The 21370-nt window shown below is 42.5% G+C and overlaps 1 protein-coding gene across 3 annotated transcripts in view; it reads right to left on the bottom strand.

Annotated features, from left to right (window-relative positions):
• Window positions 1–21370, bottom strand: part of ASTN2 (astrotactin 2) — a 980906-nt gene that overhangs the window by 830280 nt on the left and 129256 nt on the right. For all 3 annotated transcript variants that reach the window (XM_058672825.1, XM_058672827.1, XM_058672826.1), the window contains exon 2: window positions 12046–12233. In XM_058672825.1, coding sequence (XP_058528808.1) covers window positions 12046–12233 — 188 coding nt within the window. The remainder of the gene's footprint in view (window positions 1–12045; window positions 12234–21370) is intronic.

The following is a 21370-nucleotide window of genomic DNA, read 5'->3' as shown; positions in this document are numbered from 1 at the left end:
GAACAGGCAAGGGAGGGTTATTCTGAGAACCATAAGAGAGAGCCCTGTCTGGATTTCAGACTTCTAACCTCTACAACTGCAAAGGAATAAATGTGTTGTTTCATTTTTAAAACAGACATTTTATTTGTATTTGAAGGACTAGTTATACAGAGAAGGAGAGAAAGGTCTTTCATCTGCTGGTTCACTCTCTGAGTTGCCAACACTACCAGAGCTGGGCTGATCCAAAGCCAGGAGCTTCTTCTCCTAGGTCCTCTATATGGGTACAGGGCCCTAAAGACTCAAGCCATTCTCTATATTCCCAGGCCATAAACAGGGAGCTGGATCAGAAGTGGAGCAGCCAGGACATGCAGCAGCTCACCATATGGGATGATGGCAGCATGGGTGGAGGCTTAGCTTATTCAGCCACTGGGCTGACCTCGGTTGTTTCATTTTTCTTGAAAATTATTTATTTGAAAGTCAGAGAGAGGGAGAGTGATCTTCAATCCATAGGTTCACTCCTCAGACGGCCCCACTGAGGCCAGGAGCTATAAACTTCTGGGTCTCCCAAATGAGAGACTGGTATCCAAGCACTTGGGCCATCTCATATTTTTCCAGGGCAGGGAGCTGAAACAGAAGTAGAACAGCCAGTACTGAAGCAGGTTCCCCCATATGAAATGCTATTTTACCCACTACACCATAACACCAGTCCCAATTTGTGTTGTTTTAAAGAGGGCAGCCCAGGGAGGTTCATGCAAAGTACAGTCAGATTTCTCTACTGTATAGTCACTGCTTTTCCTTCTGTACTGTATGAATATTCAGGAGGGTGGTACGTGGAGACTCCATAAATACCTTGTTTCTTCTCCAAATTCCACCGGTTAATTTTCGTTTACATTTGTAGACCTTGCCTGTAGTGGTGATTACATCAGTGATTGCCTAATGGTGATTTTTCTCTCCCTCTATTCTTCTAGATAACTAATTGGAATTTGACTGTAAGGGAGAGCTAGCTCCTCTACTCTATTTAGTTAATTACATCAGTATTTGAGAGTTGAAATCCTTAATAATGTAGTACAAGGGATGTTTATGAAGTCCAAACACATGCAGATTTTTTTTTTAAAGCAAAAGAGGATTTTCTCTGAACTGCACGAAAAAGACACTTCTGTGTCTCCTATTTCTCCCTCCACTTCATTCCTCCCCTACAGCTGAGGAGAGGGGGAAGCAGAAAGGAGCACTGAGCAGCATGCCTAACCACCACAGCAATACAGGAATAAGCCATGATGTGAATCCAATTGTGCATATTCCCAGAGTCACATGATTGCCACCTAACCAAACTGCCTTTGGAAAAAAAAAGGGAAGCTCCAATATGAGCTCTAACATCACTGCCCATCTTTCCAGAGGCCAAGGAAAAAAATGAAACTGAATTAAGAACTACCCATCACACAAATTCCCAAGTTCATAAAAGACAATTAAATGTGGGATAAGAGGCTGGAAATGATGAAGGCCGGCATGGCCGCCAAGGGGACATTTGTCTTGACTCTTCAATCAGTCCGCACATCCCCTCTTCACTTGGGCACCTGCCACTTCTGGGTGTTTTCTCTCACTCATCTCCAGCACTTGGCACTGCATGGCCAACTCGCTGTCCTCTCAGAGCCCCTGGGAATCCCAGCACCACCCTCTCTGGTTATGCCTGGTCAGTGTGCCTCTGCCTTCCTCCTCAGAGCGCCATACCCTTAGCCCCTTCCACTCTCCACTGCCTCCTGGACCTGAGTCCATCAGGAGCCCTAGCTCTGTTCTGTTTCTCTGCCTGCCTTCTTCCATGTTCTCTCCTGGTGCTCCTGCCATATGTTTTACTTTCCGTTTCCTCTTTTCCTGTCTCTGCTGCCACTGCTAAACCTTTGTATATCTGTTCCTGCCAATTCTCCTTCATTTCTCTGCTTTTTGTGGAAAAAGAAAAAGCTGTGCTTGGCTCCTCTTTCTTTTTGCTTTCATTTATTTCTCAATCTCTGGCTAGTTTCTTAATACCTAGTGTATCAGGGCACTCCAAAAAGTTGGCTGAAAAACAGAATTAAGATATAAATTTATTTTGGTGTGAAAATGTTTGAAATTCACATTTTCCATAATATATATTTTTCATGAACTCTTTGAACATCCATTGTATGGATGGGTTGAAAACATTATCTTTTAATTCTACTTTCCATGAACTTTTTGAAGTGGCTGCATAACAACAATTTTTCAATAAATGTTGGCTGTTGGCTATTTTTCCCCTCTAGCTCTCACTACTTCCCTTTGTGCATATTATGAAGATTTTTTTAGCACACACCCTCCTTTGCATGGTGCTCTGTCCAAAGGTTCAAAGGCACTACCTTCAGGTACTCTTCAGGCTCATCTCTTGCTATCTCCAGGGTACTCTAGTCAACACTTCTCATCTGGGCTTAGTCAATGTCTCAGACCACCATAACACAGAATGCAGAGAATCCATTTCAATCTTTGTTCTCCCTGTCTGTAAAATGAGTCTGGGGCGTATTTGACTGCTGTTTGTAATTGTTAGCATGGACATTTCCTGCCAAGGACTTCACAGTCTAACACTGGCTCTGCATCTGGTCAGGTGATAAGCACTGGTCTACAGGATGAAAGAACCTCCATCAGGACTCAAGGCATCCTGACATCTGCTTGCTCTCTTGTTCATTCTTTCTTCTTGAGAAATCACACATCTCAGACGGCAACTCTGCTTCGCACTGCTTCGTCCCAGAATGAGACGGTGCACAGAGGAACGACTATAGCTCCTGGTGCGGAATATGTGAGAAAAATAAGACACTGCTGGGCCTGGCCCTGGGATTCAGGTTCAGCTGTCTGCAGAACAAACACTTATAGCTGACTAACCGAAAGACGCAGAATCTGTGAGGTCTAAGATGATTTCAGTTCTAACATCTCTACCATATGTGTATGCTGTGGGGAAGATCTGGGCCAATGCTTTCATGCATTATCTCCATTTGATACCGTGATTTTCCTTTTTTTTCCCCCCTATGTTCTTAGTGACCAAATGAGAAGCTCAAAACGCTGAGATAACTTGCTCAAATCTCTACACTGGTATGCAGTAGAGTCTAACGTTAAAACCAGGCTTCCTGATGCTAAACTGCATGCTCATTCCACGTCTTCATGGTGTGTTAATAAATGCCATGCAAAAAAGGTTACATTTGCTCTAGACAGAAGTCCCATGCTATTTCCCCACTTTTCCCACAAACCTAACTAGAATTCATGCAGATTTTTAGTGATGGCCTTGCTAAGGCAAGTTAGGCCAAATCTATAAGGTTTACATTTTTTTTAATTGCTCATGATTTTTTTTTTAAATAAGCAAATGGGATTCATGGGAATGGCTCACTTGTGTGAAAACTCACTTGGGATATTTGCATTACCAAGCTCCATTAGGCCCTGATCTTCACTTACAGGTGGAACCACTGAGGCTGAGAGCAAACTGGTCAGGTTGCGGAGCACCTCAGTGGCATGGCTGGAATGCCTGTATCCCAACCACAGCTCCGATGTCCTGTGAACCACATGGCTTTTCTACCAAGGGATTTTTGCAACCTTCCCATTTAAAATACCCCCCTGTACATATATTTTACCCAGTAGCCCGTCTTCCTTCTGAAAAGCTTTCAGGAGTCCTGGCCTGCCCTAGACCGGCTTCCATACCCTGACTGTCCATTGGATTCATCCTCTCTGATAGCTGAGGATGTAACCATCTGTGGAGAAATGGAATTTACAGAGGTCAAGAAGTTATGATGACATCACCAGGATGAGTTCCAGTTCAATAGGACTGGTGTCTTTGTAAAACTGGGGAAATCTGAACAGAATACAAGGTGGAAACCAGAGCTACACCACCACACCAAGTAAGAAACCATGATGAAAGTTGCGAAGAGGAAAGTCTTCCCTCATGCTTGATCCACCAAAGCCCTGATCTTAGACATCCAACATCCAGAACTATGAGGTGATGAATTTCTGTTGTTTAACCCACTTGGTTTTGTTGCAGCATCCCCAGAAAGCTAATATAATTCCAGGAAGCAGAGATACAACATTAACAAAGCCAGGACTGTGTGTCAGGTTCTAGCACATACACTTTGTATGACATTAGGTGATTCTCACAACACATTCTTAAGTACCTTGACTATCAATTCATCACTGATGAGAGAGTGGAAGCAGACATGAAAAATTTGCTGAGGACCCATCAACAATAAGCCAGTGACGGAACTAAAATATGAGCTTTGGGACACACTTAGTGTCCAGTATTAGCTATATTCTTGGTGCTTATGTGTTCTCAATGAAGAAGAACATTAGCAATTATCACTGTTAAACTGAGATCACTGTAAGAACAGAATGAGTGAAATTGATGACAAGGTCTGAAGCACCAACTACACAGCTGTGCCTCCTGGTATTACAAAGATTGATTATTTTCTCCTACTTGTTCTTCTCTATTATTATTTATCTCAACATGTGGTTCCCAGAAGTAAACACAGTTTTTGAGTGTCATCCGGAACTTCTAGAAATACTGGTTCAGGACATTAGACTTTTATTAATACAAGTTACAACATAAGAACACTTTCGGTACCCAGACCCAATAGTTGCCTTATTCTGGACATGTGATCAGTTCTTAAAATGTTTCTTTCTGTTTTATTTCCTTTCACAGGATATATTATTTTTACTGCAAGTTTCATTGGGTAGGTAAATCATTACATAGTTAAATGCTTCAACCACTGTGTGAAAGAAGGAGTGACAGACTGTGAATGAATGAATAAATGCAATGGTTGGGAAAGTGATCTAAAGTTCATCATCCACAGAAAACTTTATTTTTATTTTTAAAGCATTTATTTATTTCACTTGAAAGTCAGAATTAAAGAGAGAAAGAGAGACTGATAAAGACATCTTCCATCTGCTGGTTCATTCCTCAAACAAGCTGTGCTATCTGAATCAGGAGCCATGAGCTTCTGCCAGGTCATTCACATGCATTCATGGCCCCCAAGGACTTGGATCACCTTGTACTGTCTTCCCAAGCCATTAAGAAGAAGCTGGCTCAGAAGTGGAACAGCCAGAACACAAACAGCCATCCATGTGGGATGCTGGCATTGCAGGGGGATGCTGGGATTGCAGGGGGAATTACTTAATGTCATACAAAGTGTGTGTGCTAGGACCTGACACATAGTCAGCTGGTCCCTCACAGAAAGCTTTTAAAGTGTCATAGAGACCAGACCTATTAAACAAAACTACCGATTGAGATGGTCATAATAATATCTTAGATTTATGAGCAGCTTGAATATTCAATATACATTTTACATGTTTATCACAAATTTGCACATGATCCAGAGTTGAAGAAACTATAATAATCATGTTTTCCTCCTAAAATCTCAACAAATAGGACTCCTAGGTTTGTATACTCTTGAGAACAAGGAACTCACTACTCCCTCATTTTATCCACTAATACACAAATTTAGAAGAAGTCTGTGCTGCCATGAATGGGAATTTAGTCCTTGTGGTCTTACCTCACTGGGGCCTGCCAGTACAAATCTGCAGCATTTTCTATGAGATGCCCTTTGAAAAAAATGTTCTCAAAAGCCTTCTTTTTTACATCAAACCAAATACTTCCTTTCATCCCCTTTCTGAAAACATTGTATCATCAAAGAGACCAAAGGGAGAGGGAAAAGGAGCCATGATGAAAGATACTGATTTTAAACAGTTTCTATAGCAACTTTTGCGGAAATATTCAAGACAAGACACACCATGCCAAGATGAAATGATGGTATTATTTGAGAGAGTAAAGTGGAGTCAGATGACTAACCAACTGCACCACAGCTGATAAATACTTCTCTTAGAATAACTTGGGTCAATACAAAAAGTAAACTGTACTTTGAAACACCAATGTAGCAATGAAAATACCAACAAAAAACAAAAGCATTACCTATGCAAAGATGAAAGAAATTCCTTTTTAGAAGTTCTATTTGCTCATATATTTGAAAGCCAGGGTTATACACAGAGGGAGAATCAGAAAGAGAGAGATCTGCTACCTATTGGGTCATCTCCCAAATGGAGTGCACACAGGCTGGTGCAAGGCCAGGGTTTAGCCAGGAGCCTGAAACTTCATCTGTGTCTCTCACACGAGTGGCAAGCTCCCAAGCACACGAGTCATCATCTGTTGCTTTTCCAGTCACGATATGACAGAGCTGGGAGCTGGATTAGAAGTGGAAAAAGCGGGTCTTGTACTGGTGCTCTTTCATCCACGCCAGCCTCAAAAAAGTTCTAAATCACAAATACTTGAAGTTTTGAATTTAACGTCCAGGTGAACTGAAGCAGGTAAACTTCCCACTATCTAAATAAGGAAACTCTAAGTGCCTCTTCACTAGTATTCAAGTTTATACATGTAGATACCAAAGCGGAGCTAGTCGATGTGAGAGTCAGTTATAGCTTCCTCTGTCCGACAATGCTGTGCTCATCAGCACTGACAGGGCTCAAGCCCTGGTTTCTTCTCGCTCCGCACATGCAGGCAAATCACTCAGCTTCCTTTTCTCCCATCTGTAAACTGCTGGCAAGAGGAAACTTTCTCTCCCTGACAAATGTCCAAGTTGAATCAAGTGTTTTGAACACACAGAGTGACTACTCCATAAATAACAGACATGATGAACCTTCACTCCAGCTAATAATAATAATAGCTGCCACTTTGTGAGCACTTACCGAATGCCAGGCATTGTAGGATATATTATCATGCCCAAGAGCACAGAGTCTCCATTTGGAAAAAACTGCAGGGAGAAGCCCAGCTCCAGCATTTACTAGTAATGCAGATGAACAAGCTAGACAATCGTCCCATCTCCCAAGATTTTCGCCTGTAAATTAAAGACAATGACAATACCTAGCTCCCACGGAGGTACTAGGGTAAGAAAATGGAATGATGCACGTGCTATACTAGTTGTACCTGGCTTAGAGAACACTTTCAGTGATAACTGTCATTATTTTCATCGTATCACGCACTTCTCAGTGTAAGCCCATTTGAAACTTTAAACAAGAAATCCAAAAATTGATCAATAGCATGCAAGTTTTACAAATGATAAGGATATTTGACTGATGATATAAAGCTAGTAACACACATATTGTTTAACCTTGGAATTAGCTTCCTCATCATAAACTCTCATAACATACACTCACGGATTCCACATACATTGGAGTCTCCAAGAATTCACTCATGAAACCTTTTACATTGGCATCAGCAAAGGAGTGGTTTACAAAATGTAGGTTAAGGGCAGAGGTTGTGGAGTCAGCCTACAGACTCATTTCACCATTTAACTTTTGTGAGTTCAAGGTCACACAGTTATTTAATTGATTAACGTTTCAGGTTTCTTGTGAAAAGAATAGTATCTACCTCAAGATTTGTCATGAGGATTAGTTACAATAATGTATATGAAACAGTTTGGAATGGTGTCCTGCATTCAGTAAATACTCAAAAATAAACGTAACACAGAAACTGAGATAAGCCAATCCAATATCTTCTTATTCTTAGATTGGAAAGTTGTAAATGCTGTTACAAGGAAATATTTATAGCCAGAACTGTTGCTATGTACTCACTATATATCAGGACAGATGTTAGGCACTCTCAATAATTTCCTCTTCTCTTTTCAATAACCCTTTGAGATTTGTAGGGTTAGTTTCATCTCCCAGGTTAGAAAACCAAGGCTCAGAGACAAGAAAGAAATGCTTGACGTCACACCACCAGGAAGTAGGAGGAGCCTGAGTGCTCAGGCAGTTCTCTCGAATTCCAAACTGCTGCTTTTTTCTCCACACCACTCTATCCGCACAGCTGGGCCAACAACTGCTCGGACACTGAAGCTGAAGTAAAGCATTAAAGATGACCATCCACCCTGTCTTTGGCCACAGTTCGCAGAATATGATTCTGAAATAATAACAGCCTCATGATGTAACCTCTGGGACTGGGGGGATTAGCCAGGAATTAACAAGCCCAACAAACATGCTGTTCCCACCCCAGGGAGCAGGGGCTGCAGTAGATCCCATTGGTGGCAGAGTAGCTGCTGATTTCTCTGCATAGACAGGTCTAAGATTTGTGATGATAAAGGCAAAGCAGGCTGACAAATCCTGGCCTCTAACCATCTTTGAGATTCCCTGGATTATCTAAGTCTTCTCACAAGTCAGCTCAATCATCGCCAGTGATGAAAACCATGAACATCCAACAGAGTCAGAATCATGATCTGGAGATGTCTGGCCCAGAGCTGTCCTTTCATGACACATGTAGTTTTAGGCAGTGAAATCCACTGGTTCTCACTTCTCTCACTGGAAATGGGGAGACAATATAAGCCCTCTTAGACACTTTTTTTTTGGTTACTCACAGGAGGAAAAATAAAGCATTCTTTTTTAAAATTTATTTTATTTTTATTGGAAAGTCAGATTTTTACAGAGGGAAGGAAAGACAGAGATAAAGATCCGCCATTCGCTGGTTCACTCCCCAAGTGGCCACAATGGTCGGAGCTGAGCTGATCTAAAGCCAGGAGCCAGAAGCTTCCTCCAGCTCTCCCACACAGATGTTGGGTTCCAAGGCTTTGGGCTGTCTCTGACTGCTTTCCCAGGCCACAAGCAGGGAGCTGGATGGGAAGTGGAACCGCCTGGATATGAAATGGCCCTCATATGGGATCCCAGTGCATGCAAGGCAAGGACTTCAGTCATTAGAATAACACACTGTTCCTACAAGATTCTCTTGTTCTTGGTGCAATGTCCATGGCTGTAAGGATGAGGACAGACTCTTAGCCACAGAGAGGCCTGAACTCTAGGCCAAGCCCCACTCACTTAGATGAGGAACTCTGGACAAAGTATAGCAGGCCAGAGACTTCAGTTAATCCATATGTTGAAGCAGAAAGGCATGATGAATTACCACATCTCAAATTTTTCAACTGAAATAAAAATCAAATTTTATGTACCAAGACCTTTTATCCAAGCCCTTGGAGTATCTACACTAGATGCAACAGTGTACCTTTCCTATTAAATATGACAAAATCAAAGAGGAGAGAGGTTAAGGAATTAACCCTGAAATGACCCTGAGAGTTAGGAAGCAGAGATTTCACACTGAGTCTGAGATTTCAGACTTGCTTAGAAATTCTTTGTCTCCATCTCTACACGGTAGGCAGTTTTCCTAGAGGGGCTTTTCACCCAGACAGGCTGAGCTTCCACCAAGGGAAGCCTTGGGATTCAGGATTACCTGAACGTAACTGGGTTGCATGGGATGAAAAGATCCAGATTATGCTATCCTGAAGAGAAGAAAGATGAGATGGACTACAAGGTGGGAGCTTCTGGGCAGGGAGCATTCCAATTTCTTTCTTTTTTTTTTTTAAAGATTTATTTATTTTTATTGAAAAGTCTGATATACAGAAAGGAGGAGAGACAGCAGAGAGGAAGATCTTCTGTCCGATGATTCACTCCCCAAGCAGTGCTGAGCCAATCTGAAGCTAGGAGCCCAGAGCTTCTTCTGGGTATCCCATGCGGGTGCAGGGTCCCATGGCTTTGGGCTGTCCTTGACTGCTTTCCCAGGTCACAATCAGACAGCTGGATGGGAAGTGGGGCTGCTGGGATTAGAACTGGTGTCTATATGGAATCCTGGCACTTGTGAGGCAGGGACTTTAGCCACCGCACCAGGCCCTTCCAATTTCTTTATTTCCTACTTTGCCAGCCAAATCCTGAATTATATGGAAGTTTAAGACATCTGGGTGATAATGAGTTCATCTTCCCAAGCTGAGGTCACTGAACAAAAGAGAACAGTGAAGAGAACCTTCGATCCTGGGGAGACAGTCTGATTTAGAGGAACTCTAGGAATGGAAGAAAAAAGCACCCTAAAGGCTCATTTATAATTGAGATAATACTCTCTAGGCTATTGAGTTACGGGAAAGATGTATGTACATAAATACTATGCCACCATCAAGACAATGCTTAATAAATATCAACTGAAACTGAGCCATAATCTAAAACATTAGTAGAAGAACTCAAGTAGCTACAACCTCACTTCCTAACATCAGGTAGCTCTATGCCTCACATCCAGTGATGAACTCAGCAAATACCCTGAATTCTTAAAAATTTGCACCCAAAGTCAGCATGCAGGCACCCACTTTTGGTTGACATGTGGCTGCATCATTTGCTAAATATATCCATGGAAAAAGTCTATCACACCCATTCCACAAATAACACAAAGGCCTTGATTTGTTCTCCCACGTGATGAGCATCCGTTAGGTCCAAAATTAACAAATGCTGCTATGTAGCTGGAGTATGTGTGTTTTTCCGAAAAGAAAAGAAAAAAAAAAATCTTCCAAGTTCTTACCCAGCCCTATTCAGAACTTCTCATGCACAACGGTTGTTAAAGAAGGGCAAGAAAATAATATTGCTACCTGACGGTGGTACCCCTGTGTCGTTCCGAAAAGTAGTTCTGACTATTGAAGAGAAGGAGGAGACGAAGAGCTGGAAGGGAGTTGCGTTTGGGTGAGTGACCTTCTACCAATCATCTCACCTCTTAGCCACACAGTTCTCATAAATAGCTGGGAAGCCATTGGCCCTCGTCCAGCAGTTGGCAGAACTGTGCTGAAGGAGGAAAGGAAAAAATAATGAAACAGGGGGTTTGAGGACAGTGGAGCTTTTGGGGAACATCAGGTGTTATTATCACCAGGACCTCTTCCTGAGCCCTGCACATTACACATTTGATTCACTTTGTTTCTTATTTTCCTATCTATTGTACAAAGCCATTAATTATAGCTTTCCAAAGAAACCTTTAATGTGAACCTACATCCTTTTGGACAACCACTCAATTTTAGCTCCAATAACCTTCGCAGAGGAGAAAGACGACTCAGAGAGTCTGTACCTTTATGTGCCCATAACTTCATCTCTAACATGGAGGTGACATGCTAGAATTCATGCATTCCTGGCAAGAGTACAATAATATAATTTCCAAAAATATACTCAGCACAGTCCTTGGAACATGGTAAGTAGTTAATAAATACTGGAGGGCCCAGCAGCGTGGCCTCGCAGCTTAATTCTTCACCTTGAACACGCCAGGATCCCATATAGGAACTGGTTCTAATTCCCGGCAGCTCCACTTCCCATCCAGCTCCCTGCTTGTGGCCTGGGAAAGCAGTCGAGGACGGCCCAAAGCCTTGGAATCCTGCACTGCGTGGGAGACCTGGAGGAGGTTCCAGGCTCCTGGCTTCAAATTGGCGCAGCATTGGCTGTTGCAGTCACTTGGGAAGTGAATCATCAGACGGAAGATCTTCCTCTCTGCTGTCTCTCCTCCTCTCTGTATATCCGGCTTTGTAATAAAAATAAATAAATCTTAAAATAAATAAATAAAATAAATAAATCTTAAAAAAAAAAAAACAAATTCTGGAGTTGGAAGGCAACCATATATGTAGGACATAGTACAGACCTTGCATCTAGACACACATGGGTTCAAACACCCAAGAACATCTTCAGCTCATATTAGCTATGACCTTGGGTAGGTTTTCTCTCCCCTTTCCCCCGGGAATTCATAACTATTATGGGAGGGCCATGGAGGAACTTGTATTTGCAGCTGCACTGGCTATGTCCAACCCATCTCCAGGGGCCTTCCTGTGGTTGTTTTGAGGTATAAACTACCTGACACATCAAGAGCACTTGGAAAAGGGCAGCCTGTTCGGGTTTTATTCCAATTTTGTTTGTTCAGTCATTCTCAGAAAGGCCAGTTGTATTTTGGAGTATTGAACCTCAGCCCTCAGCAAAGCAGGCCATGCACGTGACGGATGTTAAACAGCTATTCCCAGAGATGTCAGCCAAAAGGCCAAGGAGTTGGAGACCCTTTATTTTGCCCACTGAAGCACAATTAGTTTGTCACAGCTGACAGATGATGGATGTGTGTGCATCACTCTAGGTGACACCACAGATTTATCTGACCTTCCTTTTATCATTCTAACCTCTTGCACCGTGCCAACTCTTTCTTTCAATCTGCTGACAAACTCATACCTCCCAATCTTCCTCCTTGCTCATCCCAGCCCCCATCAGTCTCCACTCACTCACCATCACAGAAATGTGAAGAATGTGCATCTGCTCCTCGACAATCTCCGATGGCTCCTGGAGTGTGGGGGCGGTTGCCCGGGCCAACTGCCCAGAGCTGCTCAGGGACACGTGGAAGTACAAGGTGCCATTCTCCAGCCACTGCTGTCTCCAGTGCACCAGTGAGATGTCCGCCGCTGTGCCCGACATCTCTGTAAGACAAGACCCAAGGTGCTAGGTGAGCTAAATACCTGGCTTCAGAGCTCCAAAGAGGAATAGGACCCAGAAGGCAACTACAGTGTGCATTTCCCTCTGTGGAGACTATGAGCCAGGAATCACCATTGCCTTCCAGATGTGCGTCAGCTATAGCCAACATTCACTCCAACTCAGAGGGTGGCAGAGGCAGGATTTAAAGCCAAGTCTACTCAGAGCTTTTTATGCAACACCATGTATATTAAGGTAATTCATTTCACTTCAAATATGTAATGGATCTAAGCAAAAAGGTGATTTTCCTTACTATTCCTATAAAACTAGAAGATAAAGAAGAAGATTATGACAAAACAGGTCTTCACGGGGAGAATTTTTCAGAAACAGAGCTGGACAACTCATGACCAGATCATAGAGCTAGGAAATCCCAAGAGAACAACTGGCTCAGTCAAGGTACTCCAGGCTTATCCTACACAAGAAGGAACTTGACAAGTGGTCTTCTGAGCCTATCTCGCCTGTCTTGAAGGAAAAAATTTCAGATTTTATAGCATATAGACTACGATCTCAAGTCATTAAACTTGGCACAAAAGTGTCCATAGTACAAAAATACCGGAAAAAGTCCAATCTATTGTTCTCCTATAAATAGAGAGAAGCTGGGACGTACAGTCAATTATGAAATCAAATTCCTATGTCTTAATTCTGTAAATATGTTTTGAATTATTCTTTTTGGAGGAAGGGGTCACAGCTTGGATGTATACATCTCATACTGCTGTGCTAATTCAAGTCCTGGCTACTCCGCTTCTAATCCATTTTCTGGTTAATGCTCCATGATGGCTCAAATGCCTGAGCCCTGGAAAGACACTGATGGAATTTTTGACTCTTTGATTCAGTCTGGCCCAGCCCTGGCTATTTCAGGCAGTTGGTGAGGTAACCAAAAAGTGGATGATCTTCCATCTCTCTCTCTCTACATATCACTGTACCTATCAAGAAGATGAAACAAACACTGAAAACAGGATGATTTAGATTATGTCGCTTTTTAATATGATCACATCAACATCATTTCTTTGCAGGTAAGAGGAGCAGTGGCATCACGTACCAACGATGTCACTGCACTTACGTCTTTCCACAGTGTCGTCTCCTGTACTAAAAGAACATGTTTCTGTTGGGTGAGGATTTGACACAGCGGTTAAATGCTGTTTGGGATGCTAACATTTTATTTCAGAGTTCCTGGATCCAAAAACCGGCTCCACCCCTGACTCCAACTTCCCGCTGATACATATCCTGAGATAGCAGGTGTTGGCTTAGGTAGTTGGGTCTCAGTCACCCATGGGTTGGAGATAGACCAGGTTCCTGGTATCAGTCTGGTCTAGTCCCAGCTGTTCAGAGGGAATCAGCAAGTAAGATACAGTTCCTATTGCTGTCCCTCCCCATTCCTTCCTTCCTTTGCCTTCCCATCTCTCTCTCAAATTACTTTTTTTTTTTAACACAAAAAGAATGTCTCTGGAAATGTCCTAGATGACAAGGTTTTCAGTACATTTAAGACCCAAGGAAGAAGGAGTGGGGTTCTCAAACAACTACCATGCCTGCCCTCAAGTAAGAGTTTCCACACAAGTAATTTTAAGATCTGGAGTCTGCACTCATCAGCAGACAAGACAGGTGTTGTCATGTCTGAGGCTGGAAACTTTCAGCCCTCTTCCTGAGACATGCGCATCAGCTCGAGCGTGTTCTACAGCCCCCGAGGACTTGCGCGCATCCACACATGTACTTGAGAAGCAAGCCAAAGTTCTCTTAACCCACATCAGCTCTTTTCATTTCCACTGAAGTCCCATCACATCTGGCAACACTGAAAGCCAAAGAAGCACCTTGAATAAATGAGAGGAAAACTGCTCACCCAATTGTAATGAACTATTTTTATAAGATCCATTCCCAATAAACATTAACAGCTTAAGGTTCACAGTGAAAAAGCCTCTGGGACAAAAGCATCTGGCATTGAAGACATGCTAAGAAAAACATTAACTGTGAATTTCTAAGTCAGGTATTGATTTATTTCCCTTCAACAGTCTGAAAAAAAAAAGCCTTGATATAACTTGGGCTCTCTGGTTTCCTCCCCAGGCCTCACCTGACCCACCAGGAAATGCTTTAAAATTGCTGCAGATTCAACTCTTCTTAGTTCCTCTATTCTGGCCACCTGAAAAAGGTCCTATCCTCTCTTACCTGGATTACTGCAAGGGGTTCTCCATGTCGCAGTCTACTTCATTCCGTCTATTCTGGACTGTCAACCAGAAGAATTCTAGCACATTACACATCATCTCACAGCACTAAATGCGCCTCTCTAAATCTTTCAGGGTTTTCCACCTCATTCCAAGTAAGAAGTAAAGTGACCATAATATTATTAATCCAAGTGATCACATGCTTAGGGTTTCACTGTGGTTCAGAGACTTACACAGGCTTGCAAACTACCACAAGAGTTCATCAGCTCTTCCAGTACCTGCGGCTCACTGTGATGACCAGGGGAAGATGCTGGCTGGGCACCTTCCAGCACGGCATCTCTCTTGAGCTGGGCTGTTCTGCACTTTCACCAGCCCCACTCCCAAACCTCTCAGCACATGAGGCCTTGGCACGAGTTTCCCTGGCACCCATCCAGCTGGGCCACAGCAAGGTTAAGCCATTATAGTAAAGGATCTCACTCAGCACCTCACATATTTCTCAGCACCAACACCCAGGAACCCCAGAGAAGAGCACCACTAGAAACGGTGGTGTCTAATCCAACAGCTGAAGAAGAAGGGCCTAGGTGCTGCTCACTGAGCAGGCACTGAACATGCTGAGGGTCCCTGGAATAGAAGAAGACAGAAGAAGACAAAAGAAAGTCCCAAGGCAGGCCACATCTGGCTACCATAAGATGGAGGCATAGTAAGAAGAGGGAGGAAATCTGAGTGCCTTATTCCTGGAGCTCACTCTAGCCTGTGCTTGAAATCTTATCATGAAAGAGGCTTTCCTTCCCCCAAGTTCAGGTTTGAAAACAGAGGGTCAGTAAAGCTACCAACTTGTTAAAGATCACTGGTAAATTTGCACACAGCCAGATCCAGTGAATTTCCGGTGCACGCAATTTCTACTATGCCAGTTACGCTTACAATGTCTCTTGTTCCTTGACTAAATTAGCCCATGAACCAAAAACTAGATTGAGCTCTTTGTTTGCTGCAGCGATGAGTGCACCGTCAGCAGACAGTGCACGTTAAATGATAATAACAGTGTGTGAAACACAGTAAATATTGAATCACAGAGAATAGCTCTGGACTGACTCTATTACAAAGAAAAGAAACTGCTGTTGAGGCAGAGCGAGGCAGAGGCCCCAAGACTCCAAAAAGACTACTGCTTCTGTAAAACCAGAATCCTTGATCATTCACTCACTCACTGTCATACTCCTTCGTTCACTTATTTATGCACATATTTTTTCACTCAATATACTTTATCAAAGACCTACTCATTTCCAGGAAGGCATGAAATAAAGAGAGACATAGCTTTGCCTTCAAAAAGCTCCCAGGCCTCTAATAGTCGAAGGTCTTTCTGCCTCCTGTCCCCTACCCAAAACTTTTTTCTGCTTTGTACACACACACACACAGTCTATTCACCATTCCTGAATAAAAGGTGCTGTCGACACCCTCTCCTTCCATCATGTCTTCATCAGATGCTCCAACACTGTAAGACCTCACAGTTATTCCTTGAACAGGCCAGCCTCCCTCTTATCTCAAGATATCAGCACTTTCTGCCCAATATTCCTGGAGCTCTTCTACCAGAGCTTACAAGCCAGCTTCTACTCAGTATTTGCTCTTAACCCAAACAGCACCTGCTTAGACACTTAGACACTCAAAATAAAGTGCTTCTCTCTATACACTCCCAATCTTTTATATCCCTTTACAAAAATTTTTCACAGTATTTACCACTAGTAGAAATTTCTCTTTTGTGCTTACTTAAACATGTGTTTATTACCAGTCCCTCAGGAAAGTAGGGACTTCACATGTCTTCTTTACTCTCATCTCAGAAGCTCTCTGGAAAATGCTTGGCACATAATAGGTGCTCAGTAAATATTTACTTAACTGCTGCAAAACTTGTGGACACCTACACAGGTGCTTACACAGATCCAGAATAAGATAATGGAGATCACAAAAAGGAGAATTGAAAGAGTGTTAAGTATTATCAGAGGAAATACAGAAAAAAGAAATAAAGGTCTACCGGGGACTCAGAGATGAGCCAAGTCCCTCCTAGCTTGCAGACAGAGAATTATATAATGTGGTACTCTAAGCAGTGCAGAGGATGAACACCTTGATGCTCCCTGGAGGACAGGAGGAGGCTGAGATCAGATGGGTATGTTGAGCTGCAAGTCACAGGTTCATGTACAAGTGCAGACAAAGGTCAAGTTGGAAGGGTAGTTCAGGCTTGACATTAAGAGTTTGTGTTACAGTGTATATTTTATTCATTATGTAATAGGGAATCAGTAGAATACACTTGATCAGAGAGCCAGTCCTCCGTCCATTAAAACCGGGTCAAGGAAATAGTAGCATGATTAAAGCTAGCTCCTGAAATCCCTGCTGATTGATTTTCCAATTGCATTTTCTCTCTACTCTTCCCCTAGTCCTTCCATATAAACATTTCATTGAAGTCTTCAAGTCATATTACAATCAAACTTACAGCAAAAGGAGGACTAAACGCATTTGGTTGGGAACCAAGACGATTCCCATAAAGCCAGATTATGCTGACATGATGAATATAAAATGAAACAGCAGATATTAAAGTGGGAGAATTGGTACACCATGCCTTGCGGCGGTAGGCTGGCTCCAGTGCCTGCCTCCCTCCCATCCAGGATAGCTTGGCTTTATATTGGAATCATAAAAGAAACACAGGGATTGCCTTTTCACCTTTCTCTATTCTCCATCTGCCAGGGGCTGAAAATTTTGAAATATTCAACAGGCTCAAATCCCCTCAACCACGCAGTGAAAACCAAGCAAGAGGATCAGCCTTCATCAGTAATTCTGGGTGGACAGCCATCCTGCCTCAGCAGCCACGATGCCTTTCAGCCTCCTGGCAAAGAAACAAGAACTACTGAAGGCACGTTGTGCTTTTAATTGGCTTGTTCTTCCTGATCTCTGGCACTCATTGTATTTTTATTTAATTCCTGAAGGTCATTATGAAAATAAGCAGCTCTTCTGATCACTGACCATCTTGGTAACATGTCCCTAGTGACTAACTAACCCTCTTTTTGAATGTACAGCACTAGCTGACCCTCCAGCAGATTATTCACAGAAACCCAATGAGAACTTCCAGTGAGTCTGTGAATGGTGCTTGCCTTGCTGATTTGAAATGAACTCACTGCATGGGCAGGCAGACTTGAGAGCAGTAGGGAGTTGACTTCCATTACTCTTGTTCTAGCTGGTCCCATATTCAAGGGCATTCGTTGTGCAGCAGGTGCTGCTGAATCAGTTGGGGGAATGACCTCAAATATATACCCTCTTCTAAATCAATATATACTCTCTTCTAAATCTCTATAATTAATGCAAATGTTGCAATACCACTCACAGGAAATGGTTCTGAGGCAGTTAGGGATCATCAAAAAAGACATGACATAACGCGGTAAGGTTATATGACGTAGCTATTGAAGGAACCATCTACAAAGGCTTGGGAAGGAGGAAGGCGAATCAGTAATGGGTAATCAGATATCCCAAAGTCAAATGCAGCAAGGAACTACCATGACCTAGACCTAAAGCGAGAGGTGGCATTGCAAGAGGTGGTGTTTCAAATCTTGAAAAACCATGAATGTAGAGAAGGTCTGTATGTAGCTGCCAGATCAGAGCCAGAGTTTTCAGTAGAACAATCCAGCCACTGCCAACGAATGACCCTGTTAAAGGTGTAAGGAAACAAGTGTCTCAACTACACCCTCCAATTTGTTGCAGGTTTCTCACCAAGCTGGCCACAACTGAAAACCCAACTGTGCTTTAGAGGAGCAAATCACAAAAATCAGTCGTCAGTGCAATGCATGAGGATGGAAAGGTGCAGGGAGCAACTCCCAAGCAAGACATGGAGAGCAATCAGCACAGCCTTGACTGGTAACCCCATCTCCAGGCTCCCTATCTTCCAACCAGCCATCACAGGGCCACCAGGATGACATTTCTAACTTGTACATATGGCCATACCTTTCCATTGCTTCCTAACTTTTCTTAGGAAGAAATCCAATTTCATGAGTTGTCACACATTGTTCTCACCAGTCTTCTTTCTTCTTCAGTTCTTCAATTGCCCTCACATACTATAGTTAACAAGGTATTTATATAGTTTACCACAGACACTATGCTCCTCCCTCACTCCACTATATGAAGTTGATTTCTCTTTGTCTCCCACTCAATTCCATTCCCTGCTGCTACTCCTCTGTGGTTCTCTAAGGAGGAAACATTGTATGCTGTGTGAGATCCCAGCATCAGAGACCAGTGGCTTGAACTTGATTCTTAGCTGCTTTGTGTCCAGCCTGTGTGTCTTTGGTCAAGCATTATCTTTGTGTCTCAGTTTCCCCAGCTACCAAATGAGGTTGATAATGGTTCCTGCCTCATAATGTTGATTTTAGAGTTAAATAATACGAACTAGCTCTTAGCATAGTCTTTTTAAATTTTTTTGTTTTATTCGAATGTTACGGTACAATTCCATAGTGTCTGGGATTTCCCTACTCCCTCCCCATACTCCTACCCCCTGACTGATTTTCCCAAATTACAACAGTATAGTCCTTCATAAGCAGAGCAGTCATAAGTCCATCAGTCTGTTATTTAAGTGTGTCCTGACATTTCTGGTACAGATAATGCCAGACCATCCAGCATCCTATTGTCAAGATATTTCCAGCAGTTTAATTGGGAGTCCATCTTTCATTTGGAAGCAGAAATGCACACTGCATTGTATCTTCACATCTGGATATGATAGTCTCTATTACGCTGTCACTATACATTTCCTTAAATAAGAAGCCATGAAAGAAAGTCAACAATAGCAACGAAGTTAAAACAAAAAAAATTACACCACCATGGAATTAAACAAAATGATACTGAATAACTGATACTTCGATGAGGAAATAAAAAAGAAAACACAAAATCTTCTTGGGTAAAATGATGCTACTGTATGATCTACGAGTCAGTGAAGAATTTGATAAAAGAAACTATGATCGGGCACCATCTTGTGTAGTGAGGCAGAGAATGTGAATTTGAGGGGACAGCCTGGAGCGGGCTCATTTCTAGCTCAGTGCACTGCGCTGATCCCACAGGGAAAGCAACACCAACTTTGCATCCTGCAGGTTCCACATATGGTGGGTCTATGTGGTCCCTGGATCTGACAGCCAGCAACCACAGATCTTCATCAGTGCCCCATCAGGCACCATTTTGCACAGGGGAGCAAGAGCTGAGGGGACAGGAGGAGCAATAGTAAGCAACACATACACTAAAACAGGAATGATCAGGTCCCATTTTCACATGACCAGACACTGTGGGACTGGAGGGATAACAGTGACCTGCGAAGCGCTAAACTGGGAACAAAAAATCACTTCCAGCTTAGCGCATTGTGCAGGTCCCCCAGAGAAAATAGTTCTGCCAAGGCATTCTACAGGCCTCACCCCAAATTAGCATGGTCTTGATACTTGCACACTTCCTAATTACATTTGTTCTATTTGACTTCATATGTACACAGAATAACATACACCATCCAGATTTACCACACCCAAATACATACACACCCAAACACACACATACACACACACAGTCTCTTTAGACAAATATCTCCCTCACTGGATTGCAGTAATATATTATAGTCATGTGCACAGCCTCTAGCTTGACACAGTGGCCAGAGATATAAGAGGGACTCCCAGGGATTCTATCTCTGTTTTTTACATTGAACTTAGCTAGCCCCATTTCTGAATACAGATGAATGTCCGCAGCAGACAGAGAGATGAGCTGGCAACTCAGTCTGTGATGGCTTGATTTCCATACAACAAATCTCCTGAAATTTAGCTAATAGCTGCCCCAAGCTTTGGCACTTGAGAATGCAAATGAAGAAAAAGAGAATTCTAGCTTTCAAGGAACCTAGATTCTCAGAGTAAATTAAAGAGCATTTATATAAAAATAGACAACTTGCGATTCTGTTTCAATGAGAAAAGAAGCACAAAGGAATATCAAGAATGGTTCTCATGACCTCAGAGGTAGTATTCATCATGTTCTGGTTCATATTTCTCTATATTTTCTGCAGTGACTATAAATCACTTGGTAACAAATATAAATGCACACTCACTTTAAAGATTCGGTTAGTCAAGCAAACTTTGTGAAATCTGTCATTGAGAAAGTCTATCCTATGAAGCTTCAGCCCAAGGGGCTGAGAAAGGCATGCTATGATTAGCTGCAAATCGAAGACAGGAGCTGAGAGAAGAGATGACATCTGGCTGGATCCAGAACATTTTCATGAAGGAATCTTAAAAGATGGGCAAGGTTTCAACAAATGTCATATGCCATGGCCACTTCAGATGGAAAAATGCACAAAAGCAAATGGACAGCAATGCACAAAGGAGTGGAAGTAAGCTGGTACCAACAGCAGAGTCTCATCATTACAAAGGACCCAGCAAGAGACTCAGGTTAAACAAAGAGCTCGTCAACTCTTGCCCCTGGACCATCTCCTAGCAACAGTGAAGCGTCAGACCCCACTTGCTGCCTTGGTGGCCAATCTGATCAAGTTCTAGTTCTGATATTAATGAAGTATTTTACATGCCATAAATTAGAATGCAATGATAGGGAACTGGATCAGTGGGGAATGGGTAGATAGATCCCTGCCTTTCTGACCTCATCAAACAGCCTTGGTTAGTGAAAAGAACATTGAGGTTTGAATTAAATGGTTAAATTTATGTGCTTTTCCCACTAACTCACTTGTTTATCTGAGAACAGATCAGAGAGCTTTTATGATTTTGCTTGTATGTAAAATGGGGATCATAATGTGCCCTACATCTATCACATCTGATGTAGAATTTAAAAAAAAATAAGGCTACATAAAATCTATGAGATTCTTCAGTTAGTCCTCAAAGCGAACACTATCATTATCCTCCTCATTTGAAAAGGTGGAGCCCACAAAATACATCTGA

Source organism: Ochotona princeps, chromosome 14 (assembly GCF_030435755.1).
Source record: "Ochotona princeps isolate mOchPri1 chromosome 14, mOchPri1.hap1, whole genome shotgun sequence".
In the NCBI taxonomy this organism is placed as follows: Eukaryota; Metazoa; Chordata; class Mammalia; order Lagomorpha; family Ochotonidae; genus Ochotona; species Ochotona princeps.
This window is presented reverse-complemented; position numbering and strand designations above follow the sequence as displayed.